The sequence below is a fragment of the Hippocampus guttulatus genome, chromosome 5, assembly GCF_054856545.1.
Source record: "Hippocampus guttulatus isolate MCC_2025c chromosome 5, RoL_Hgut_1.0, whole genome shotgun sequence".
NCBI classification, from domain to species: domain Eukaryota; kingdom Metazoa; phylum Chordata; class Actinopteri; order Syngnathiformes; family Syngnathidae; genus Hippocampus; species Hippocampus guttulatus.
In genome coordinates, this window is record NC_141265.1 from 682,302 (window position 1) to 693,640 (window position 11,339).

Consider the following 11,339-nt stretch of genomic DNA (forward strand, 5'->3'; position numbering starts at 1 on the left):
GTCACGATTTTCCACGTGCTAACCGGAACAGTTTTGTTCTTTCTAAAGGGAATAAACCCATCTAACGGAATCCCACCTCAAAGATCGTCTCTTCGAAAGAAGGGCGCTTCTCGGACAAATCTGCGAACGCTACAATGTAGCTCTAAAACTAGTTAAAATAATTTCAAAAATCGATCTAAAGTACTTTATTAGATTATTGTGAGATTAGTTTTAAACGTAAATTGATACAAAAACATGATTTTACATTTTGTATTATTTTACCGTTACTGTTTTGTAGCCAACATCCACAACGAAACAACGGCCAGTCACGTTGTCGTGCAAAGAGGCAGCCAATTCGCCTTTTGACATCTTCTAAACATGCTTTACAGTGAAAAGAGATGAATTTCGTCAACTTGAACACTTAAACCGGCGCTCGGCAAGTGAACGTAAACGGCGGGGGTAAAAACTGAAGAGTGATCTCTCGCTTCCACGTCTCTCGATGAGGACAGATGTCAAAGTCTTTGTGCTGCTCGCATCGACCAGCTTTTGCTGGAAGAAAAAAAAAGGGGGGGGGGGAGAAAAAGGGGAAAAAACACAAGATTTGCATTTGAAGCGTCCCGTCATCTTATCTGCTTTCAACACGCCCATCCGACCAGGTAATGTATACACTTTAGCGTCTGCGCACGTTTATAAAGTCTTACTTTTTTCCCCGCCTCCACTTTCTCCTGTCGCCTCTTTTTCCAGCTGTCCGGCTAGCTTGTAAATTAGCAGGCTAGCTGAGGGGGTCATCGGTTAGCGTCGCTGGATGCTAATTAGCCTGCTTGCTTTGCAAATTAACCTGGATTAAGCCGATTAAAAGAGCACAACAAACTCGCTTTTTAATAATCACGTTAAATACGCCACGAAGGTCAAAAGTCATGAAAATACGTATTAAAAATAGCAGTGTCATTTAAATTCAATCTCCTAAAGACAATTTTCTCTCAATGTGTTGCACCCTATGTATCTCCTAAACTCGAATTCTGATAATTATGTACGTGTTGGAAAATATATTTTTTTTAATAGTTAAATTTAAGATTTCTGTCTGTCCAGTATGAAGTCTGATGTTTTCGGACTGTCCCTGAAGGCAGCACGTCAAGCCAAGTGTTGCCTTCAAGGACTAACTTAAAAAAAACCCCTAAAAGCTTTCTTTCTATATTTGTCGAGTTTTTAATGGTGCGCAAAATAGAGGATAATGATGCCTGTTTCGTTTGAGAGCTATAATTCCAAATTTGATTTGTTGACTTTGCTGTTTGTGGAATGTTTTTGGATACAGCGGGCGGTTGTTACAAAGTGCTCTCTATAAATACAGTTGAGTAGAGTATTGCTTACTCGGTCCCGGTGCAGGACCTAAAGCACGAAGAACCTTACCGCAACATCACTTTGACTTTTGTCTGCTCGCCAGGGAATTAGCACGATGTTGCGAGTGATGAGCTTGCGATGATGGTCACGGACTCGCAAGTGATTAGGGAATGTGCTTGCATTCAGGAGGTGGAGATGCTCATGACTCTGTTGATTTTGTAAAGCGCTTTCACAACAGCTGAAAGCGCGATAGAAATCAGGCGTGGGTCGAAATGAGCTTCTGATCAGCATGGGCAAAAATATCGCAGGATGACGGTCTTGAAAGTGCCGCTCCAAAATTCCCTTTTTAAAAATATTCATGTTAACAGCATTTCCCCCATTGAACACGATCTCTTATTTTTGAACAAAATACAGAACATTTGCTAGAGGAAAAAAAATGGTGGAGTTCTTAGTAAGTCACGGTGTCCCATCACTGGTGAGCGATATTTAGTGCAAACGCCGGGCTACTCATGTTCTCCTCGGGGCTAACCAGTACCCGCTGGCACCATCCCCCCCCCCTTTTTTTCTTTAGGACAATGCACATTATCTGTGGCATCTGTGTTTATATCGTGTCCTTTTGGTTTTGTCCCCTCTCGCCTCGTCTACTCTGCGTAACTACTCACCCCTGCCCTCTCTGCTCGCTGAGAATGAGCGCGAGAGGTCAAAAAAAAAAAGCTCATTAGGGGCAATTAACTGTAATGAGGCGGCTGGTCTTAGTTTGTGGCCTACTTCGAAGTCCCCTAAAAAATTCGAAGAGCAGCTCTTACAAGTGACAAGCGGTATTAGCGGTATTGAAAGCTTGACTTTTTCAAACCGACATTTTTTTCCCCCCCCTTTGTTGTGTTTTCGTGATGAATTCTGAAGATGTTGTGTGCAGGGTGGAAGTGATGAGGTGTGAAGATGGAGGTTCCTGAATACTTGGACTTGGATGAGATCGACTTCTCGGACGACGCCGTGGTCAGTAGCGCGCGCGCGCGCACTTGCCAAGCCTCGTCCTGCTTTTTGCGGTCTTGTTATTAGGACCCGACCCGTATGGATTTCGGGAGAGCGATTACAATATTGGGTAAAGTAAAATTCCCACAAGCCATTAGTTGGCTGAATAATTTGAAAAGGATTTAATCAATCAAATGACTTCTCTTTTAGTCCTCCCCAACAATAAAGAGACTCGTTGCAGGCAACATTTGGGTATTTTGCAAGAATCAGCCGATGAAATGGCCCGTTTGGGCTCAAGATTTGATCACCTTGTTGTGTTCTTTCAGTATTCCGTCTCATCTCTGAAGAACATTCCGGAATTGTCCAGACGGAACGACGCTCAGGCGGAGGAGAGAGCCGGTAACTATCGCTGAGCGTGTTAGCTGGCCGTCTACGGCTAAGCTAACGTGAACTGGATATAAGCTCGGCGTGCCTCTCATCGATCGCTACCCCTTCCCCGTTGTCTCCCGTCCTCTTCGTCCGCCCCTCGTTTCTCGGCATCCCGGCGCTTTCCCGCAGCGCCGCCCATCAACTGGAGTCGCGGCGCGGCGTCCCACGCGGGAATGGTGGGAATCAAACCCGCGGGCGCGACTGAGGCGCACAGTAAGTTCCGTCCCGTGAAGCGGGTTTCTCCTCTCAAGCATCACCCCGAGACCAGAGAGGAGCCTCCGGGCTGGGACGCCAAGGTCCAAGACCGGGAGCGAGGAGCGGGGGGGGCCGGGCCGGCCGCTAAGGACCACGGGTTGCCTTCTGATGTGGCGGGAGGCAAAATGGTGGACGCTGCCGCTTCGGGTTTGGGTAAGTCAAACGAGAACCTGGCGTTGAAACTCCAAAACTGCGTCGCGCTTAACAAACCGTTGCTCGCTTCATGCTAACGTGTAAAGCCAAATGCCATAGACGTGCTAACAGATACTAGCTTAAATGTTAGGCTCATTCTGAACCCACAAACAAGTGCTACTTTCCCGCACACACGCACGCACGCACGCACCGCATCTGAAGCTTGCTTGTTCGGAAAAATTTGAGCATCAAAAGTACCAGTGAACGATTTTTCCCCCGGAACGGTCTCTCTTGACATGTTGTTTCCCCAGCGGGTGCGAACCAGGGGGGCAACGCGGGTGTCCTGGGGGAGCTGGAGCACTACGACTTGGACATGGACGAGATCCTGGACGTGCCGTTCATCAAGTCGTCCGGCCAGCAGATGTCGACGCTGCCGAGGGCGCTGGACAAACGGCCGGCGGCGGGCGCGGCCACGCTGGAGAGACCACAAAGGCAAAACAAGAAGGAGGATGACGGCGGCAAGAACACGCCGGCGCAGGTGGACGCACGCGCACGCTCCCACGTCGGCGCACGCGTGCGCACGCTTCGGCCGGTCATGTGATAGCGGGGGGGGGCTCAACCTCAACCTCAACCTCAACCGGTCCTCTTCTTCCTCCTTTTCCTTCTCCTCGCCCTTCGGCAGATGTGCGTCCCGTCCCCCTTGAAGTGGTCGGACCTGAGGAAGTCCAAGTCCCTGGATCCGGACCCGCAGCACCTTCCTCGCTCTCAGTCCTCCGGAGGCTTCCAGCATCCTCATCTTCATCATTATCAGGAGGCGGCGCTCTCCTCTTCCTCCTCGCTGCTCAGCGGCTCCTCGTCGCTCTCTTCCTTCCCCGACGGAGGTCCGAACCAAATCGGGTTTCAAACTATTGTCTTATTGATGTTTAACACAAAAGTCATTGCAATTGGCTTTGTATATATGTACAAGTCATTTCTGAAGAGAAGGATGGAGAAGAAAGCTTTTATTTTATTTTATTTTTTTGTACGTACCGGCGTGCTCATAATCAACGTGATGATCAATTGACCCAGACAAGCTGCTGTCGGCCAGGGTGTATCCCGAAGCGCAGAGGCCGGGCCCGGAGCCTCCGGCGGGGGGCGCCGGCGTCTTGTTTCCCCTGCTGGCCAAGCAGGACGCCGCCAAGCTGTGGAGCCCCGCAGGAGGAGGAGGAAGGGCGGCGGCGGCGGCGGCAGCGGAGGCGGACGAGGAAGTCAAGAAGCAGCACAACATCATCAACATCGTCAGGGAAGGTCAAATCTCGCTTCTGGTGAGCCGCTCGTCTTCATTGTCGTCGCCTCGTGCCGGCGTCGCGCTGACGCGCCGTCCTTTCGCCGTCAGCCCCACCTGGCCGCCGACAACCTTTCGCTGATCCGCGACGAGGCGGGCAACAACCTCCTGCACGTGTCGGCGTCTCAGGGCCACGCCGAGTGTCTCCAGCATCTCACGTCTCTGATGGGAGAGGACGGGCTGAACGAGCGCAACCGCATGCAGCTCACGCCCGCCGGCCTCGCCGTCAAGGTCGGTCCGGGGCGGCCGTCTTGTGCTTTGACGCGTGCGTTAATGGTCGCGGTTCGCCGCGCGCTGTGTAGAACGGCCACCTGGAGTGCGTGCGTTGGATGGTGAGCGAGACGGAGGCCATCGCCGAGCTGAGCTGCACCAGGGAGCACCCCAGCTTGATCCACTACGCCGCTCGCCACGGGCAGGTAAGGCGCTCGCCGTCGCTGGCTTCCCCGCCGAGCCTCCATATTTACCGATTTTGCGTCGGTGCGCGCAGGAGAAGGTGTTGCTGTGGCTGCTCCAGTTTATGCAGGAGCAGGCCATCTCTCTGGATGAGGCGGACCACAACGGCAACACGGGCGTCCACGTGGCCGCGCAGTACGGGCATCTCACCTGTATTCAGGTACTCGCGCATACTTTTCGGGCTGAGCCTTTCAATCAGATGTGGGCGAGGAGGGGGGAGAGATCTTGAGGCCCAGACGACACGGCACCCCCGCTCCAAAGTAGCGGCGGCCTCCTTGATGAGCGCGCGCGTGTGTGTGTGTGTGTGTGCGGTTAGACGCTGGTGGAGTACGGCTCCAACGTGACGGTGTTGAACCAGCAGGGTGAGCGACCTTCGCAGCTGGCGGAGCGTCAAGGTCACAGCCCGTGCGCTCGCTACCTGGTCGTCGTGGAAACGTGCATGTCCTTAGCGTCGCAGGTGGTCAAGCTGACCAAGCAGCTCACCGAGTCAGTGCGGGGGGGAAACACGATTTGCCACGCAACTCGCGGCTAATGAAACTCACTGACCAAATGTGTGTGTGTGTTTTGCAGACAAGCAGCTGAGAAGGCAACACTACAGAAACAACTACTCAAACTTGACACCAGGTATCTCGTACACACACACACACACACACCGGCGCATCAAGCGTAGCGCGTACAGCCGATGTGTCTCATCCTCAGCGGTCATCCGTCCGGCATGGAGGCGTGGCCTGAGATGATGCTGAGTGTGGAGGGGACGTCCCCGGATGGCGATTGGCTGGTGCGTCAGGAGGCGGGGCTGCGGAAAGACGCCTGCGATGTCTCCAAGGTGGCGGCGGCGGCGGCGGCGGGGGGTTCGGGCCGGGAGGGCGCCCGTCGAAGCGCCGCCCTGGCGGCGACGGAGAAGCGGGAGCAGAAGCTGGCTCGTTTGAAGCAGATGATGCAACGTTCGCTGAGCGAATCGGATTCCGACGCCCCTCCCAAACCCGATAGGCCCGCGCACCTGCCCATCAACAATGAGGAGCCCGCCTCCAAGCACCTCCACCTGGTCATGACGAAGCACCTCCCCACGGCCGACAGGAAGCCGATATCCAAGGCGGTCAACGGCGCGGCCTTCGGCCCCTGCGAGGCGGCCGACGACGCGGATGCCGCCGGCCCCCCCAAGGTGGCGGCCACCAGCCCCAAGAGCGCCCTGAAGTCTCCGTCGTCGCGCAGGAAAACGGCGCACAGCCTCAAGCTCAGGGTCACTTTCAATGAGCAGCTGCACCAGGAGGCGGAGCCTAGCAGGGCGCCGGCCGCCGCCACCAAGGAGGCCGCGCCTACGGGAAGCTCAGAGGCCAAGAGGCCTTTCGGGGCGCTCAGGTCCATCATGGAGACGCTCAGTGGAAACGCAAACAACAACAACAACAACAACAACGCGCACAACACGTCACACAACCAGCACAAGAACAAGAACAAAAGCACCAATGTGTGAACACTTTTTTTTTTTTTTTTTTTTTTTAATAATCACACACTTGTTTCATGATGTCACCCTTTTTTAAAACACAACTTTATTTAAAGCTGGCTGGCAACATCTATTGCTGTGACAATACTATTCAGGATGCCATTTTAAAACAACTTTTTTTTTTTAACCGGGCTGTCGTTATAGCAACAGTTGGCCCACAGAAATTGTTTTGAACCAGGCTGTCCTTCAACATTCCAACAATACTCTTCATCATGATGTCTTTTTTTTTTCAGCACAACTTTAAACAGTATTTTTTAACCTCATTTAAAAAAAAACACACCGTTATTTAAATCAGATGTCACGTGATCCATCTCTGTCAACACTTTATTCACTTGCGACATTTGATTGAACTCAATTTTAAACTAAGGTGTTATTTGACCTGTTGCCACGACAACACATTATTCCTCACCTCTGCTTTTTTTTATAAACATTTGAAGCAGGCTGTCACATGACATCACTTATTTTTCATTTCATTTCAACCAGGTTCTTCTGACCAGAGTGCCATTTTGTTTGACATCTTCTTTCAACTATTTCAAGAAAAACACATCATGTTATGTCACTATAACAAAATGTATTTCCCTCGATGTCACCCGTTTTGGTATTTAAAAACTAAGGTAGGTCTCTGCTTGATCTGTTGCCATGGTGACAACACTTTATTCCTGATGTCCTCATTACATACAGTATATTTTTGGACACAACTTGAAACGAGGCTGTCACAACACCTGTCTACATCGTGCGCCGCCTTGTGGCCGTCGCACTCACTACATGATTTCTCCAAAGCAGCCAGTCCGCTAGGGGGCAGCAGTAAACCCAAATGAGTGCCGCCGATGATAATGGCTCACTGGTTGTATGACAAAATGAATAGATGTCACGCAAGTGTTTTGAGGTCATCAAAATGAAGCAAATGAGGTGAAATGTTGCAGCAAATGCTAGTGCTTTTTTTTAATACCAAAAGTACATTAAAGGTTTATTTTGATTTCTCATGACTTATTCTCTTTTATTGCAAATCGTTTTACATTATCAGGCTGGCAGCTCGCCACGTTATCTTGTTGGTATCATGCCGGTAAGTTAGTGTTGACATTTAGCTTGGGTGACCCATTCCCATTATTTAAGTTCACATTTAATTCGTAGCTGTTTTTTTTCTTTTCTTGTCATAGCATATAGCATATCCCAGTCGGTAGCATTTTAGTCTGCGTTACTGCAAGTGTTTAACCAGTGGCGGACCCTCGGGGCCAGCAAGGCCTTCTCTGCTGGCCTAAACATTCATACAATAACATCAATTTTATTCATTATTTTATTTTCATAAATATGTAAACAAAATTATTCTCTGTATTCTTTACGTCATATTATTTCCACTTAGTTATTTTAAATAACATTGAAGGCCACTCGATAAATAATTTATAATTTATTATGGTAGAGATTTTAACCGATCATATTTCAGATAGCTTGTGTTGCCAGGTAAATTAAACTTGCTCGGGCCTTCAGATTAAACAGAGCAGGCCCCTGTGCGCTGGAAATGAACGGGCCCAGTCAGGTTGCAATAGCCAATCAGATCACGAGTCTGCGCACCGGGGCCAGCTCGAATGCCTTACGTCGAGACTGGACGTGCGCGGTGATTAGATTAGCGCCTGCTAGAGGGAGCTATCACTGCATTTTAACCCAAAATGGCCGAAGAAGAAGACGTTGATCTGGTTGCAGAACTACTTTCCACACAATTCTCAAGACGGACCTTCCACGAAAAGCTGGATATTGTGCGAAGAGGTCGCCTAATTCCTGCCCCAGCAAGGAAAAGGCTTTGTCCGTCATTTTTCAGACGAGCAATTATGAACGGTACCCGTGGCTCACAAGCATCTGAGAAACTCTGCCAATTGTACTGCTGGGAATGCCGATTGCTCGCAACGGACCGATTTGGTGTTTGGAGCCACACTGGATTTACCCATTGAAGTTGTTTTACCAAGGCAGCAAGGAAACATCAGAGCACGGCTGGGCACTTACATGCTACGGTGCGTTTCAAAACGTTTGGGGACACTCGCGTCGATGTGCGGCTCAGTGAACAGGCACTACATTGGTGAGTCAATGAATTTTATTTTACATTTCTTCTCGTCATTTCATTTCGTTAGTATTAAATGAATGGTAACGAAATAAAATGACAAAGCTACAAAAATGTATCAAATAAATCTGCTCACCTGCAATTTAATATGGCGCATTGTAGTCACCTTCGTGCACGAGAGTTCGTTCAATCCCAGCTGCTCAACATTTTCAGTTATTTGCTGTTGTGTCGCCGATTTTCAAAATGCAAATGATCTGTTTACTTTATTTTCAAAGAATAGTTTGTTTTGTTATTGTTGGTTGGTGTCTTATATGAAACTGCGACGTTGCGCAATTTATTGGACAGACTTGTTGAAGATCACACAGCGTCATTTGCGTGGCATTTTAATTAGTATTTTTAAATCATCTTTTTATTTTTGACAATATCTATAAATTTAGTTTCCTGCTCTTAATTGTGAATGCATACTTGATGGTTTTAAATGCTCCTGAAATGAAGTGCTGCTTGACGAGCCTATACTGTATTGTGTTCATGTATGTGACGTCACTGAAGGCCTAAGGTTGAAATGCACGGCCCCCCACTGTGTTTAACTTATATTAGTATCTGCAAGTAGCAGTTAGCCATTGATTTGGAAGGTTCAGCTTATTAGACTTGAGCTTGTGTGACAAAGTCATGTTGCAGTAAGCACAAAGTGACTGTTTATCTTTTCATGTAGCATTTAGCCTATGCGACTGGCATTCGTGTGTGTGCCAACCAGTATTTAGCTTCTAAGAACAATTCTCCTCCGTGAAGAGTGTTGAGCATTTTGCTTATGTTATTCGCAGTACCTAGCTTATCTTTACGTATAGCATTCCACCAGTTTATTTTGCGGTTAGCTCATTAACATGTGTTCCGTAAACTCGGCTAACAAGCGACTGCGTTTTCCTATTGGGTTTAGCTTGTCAGCATTTAGCTTGCATGAGTCACTCTTAACATTTACTATTATGTTAACATATAGCATGAAAGATGTGTAGTTCCGTTTAGGTTACCATTCAAGCTTTGCGACTGCTAGTTTATAGTGCCTGTTAGCAAGTAGCCTTTAACTGAATACATGGTCTCTTAAGTGCTGTCCAATCGATAAGGTTGAATTTATCACTTTGACTTGTGTGCAACAGCCCCCCCCCCCCTTGAGCCCCCACAGGTGTCGATGTCGAAAACTAGCATGTTATTTTTATCCCCTCTCGCTAAAGCTCGTTTGGCTAATTGTCACGTTTCATATTCGCATGTGATGGAGGGCGCCATTAGGGCAGCCCCCATTAGACCTCCTCGTGGGAGTGGGGGTTGGGGATCAGTCAGGGGGTGGCATCAAAGGCCAATTTGCCAGGCAGACATCATCAATTGAGCCTGCTAAGTGGACCTTTTTGACGCCTTTTAAACGAGCGTGCAGCTCAATCCGGTTGGAGCATCAATCTCGGGCATTTAGCGGCTAACCAAACGTCTCGGTGGACTTTTCAAAGATTTGTGACGGTGAAAACATTTTTCAATTTGAGCACAAAAAGATTTGAGTTCAGTTTTCATTTTATGATGCAGCAGCAGGGCCTAGCTTGATAATCGTTGGCTTGCCGCTAAAGGATGATGATGACGACGACTCATTACCACATGACCGCAAGGTCAATAAACTACGCACACAGCATGCTAATGTGGCCACATTAGCATGCTGCTAAACTGGAAACATGTTAAAAACATGCTAATGTCAGAAGTTGTTTGCTTGGGAACAAAACATGATAATGCAGCATGTACACAGTTTAACGAAAAAAGGGTGCACTGGCTCGGTGTGTGTGCTCAAAACAATGAATGTAAAACATTAAAAGTTTATGAGAACACATTAAAACATTGAAGGGTATCATTTTTGGAAGGATTTTTGTATTGGTTACAATTATTGATTTACATGGTTAAAAAAACCTTATCACAATATTTGTGTCCTTTTTAAAAAATGTTAAATGATACTCTCGACTATTTTTATTTTAAAATGTCAATGGAAAAACAAAAAAAAGACATGCTCATGCTGTACCTTGTTTCCACCCCCCGACCCACATGTGGCCTTTTGTGCAAAAAGTTTGGACATCCCTGCGCCAAGTGCTGCTAGCCACGCATGCTAAACGCTAATAGGGGGCTTAACTCGGGTGCAAAGTGGCAGCTTGTTTTCGGGACAACACTACGATTTGAGGTCAGAGGCTATTATGCTGCTGATTGGTTGCACGTTCAGCGAGGGGCGGGACTTTGTTTGACGGTCGGGTGGGGAAGGGGGGCAGATGGTGGGGAGGTACATATAGATTTTCCCGTCTGTTGTTTTTTTGTATTTATGTGCTGCTGTTAGCCAGTCAATCACATTTAATTGACAGCTCTGTGCTGGGGGGCTGAGCTGGGATGACAGGACTTTAATGCCGGGTGGGAGGAGGGGGTGGGGGATACGACGAACTGAGCTGGACGGGGTGGTGGTAGCGCCCCCTCTTCCTCCGCCGTCAACGGCATTAATTGATGTAGCCACGGCCATGATGGATGCTCATCAAAACAACCTTTCAGAAAAAGTCGTTAACGACGCATAAAGGCCACCGGATACCAGCAGGGGGCAGCGTACAAGCGTAATTTGGTTGCTGGGTAAAGCCTTTAGGGATGCGGTCTGTGGGGTGTCGCGTCACGCGGTCGATTGCGGTTGACGGCGAGCATGAGAACACCTTGTTAGCGTGTTTTTCCGCCACTCCCGCAGGACGCTGCTGAGCTACGCTGAGATGCACTCATTCTCGCCACATCGACCACCGCAACTCGGAGACGCCGTTAAGATTGTGGAAGAATGTCAGCAGAAGGCGTGAGAAACTCATAATAGCATATGCTAATGCTAGCCTAGCTATGAAACCAAAACAAAGACACCG

At 48.6% G+C, this 11,339-nt stretch overlaps 1 protein-coding gene across 2 annotated transcripts; it reads left to right on the forward strand.

The window, feature by feature from the left end:
- The first annotated feature begins 495 nt into the window (after positions 1–495).
- On the forward strand, positions 496–7,369 carry sncaip (synuclein, alpha interacting protein). Of its 2 annotated transcripts, none has more exons than XM_086111082.1 (13): positions 496–635; positions 2,234–2,313; positions 2,616–2,688; positions 2,848–3,126; positions 3,417–3,643; positions 3,788–3,986; positions 4,174–4,409; positions 4,481–4,660; positions 4,732–4,845; positions 4,917–5,042; positions 5,199–5,368; positions 5,453–5,506; positions 5,582–7,369. In XM_086111082.1, exons 2-13 carry the CDS (start codon positions 2,257–2,259, stop codon positions 6,351–6,353), a joined length of 2,487 nt encoding a protein of 828 aa, XP_085967208.1. In that variant the 5' UTR covers positions 496–635; positions 2,234–2,256; the 3' UTR covers positions 6,354–7,369. The 2 variants fall into 2 exon arrangements, with proteins under 2 accessions (XP_085967208.1, XP_085967209.1); XM_086111083.1 differs by having other exon boundaries at positions 565–635; positions 2,221–2,313.
- The last annotated feature ends 3,970 nt before the right edge of the window (positions 7,370–11,339 follow it).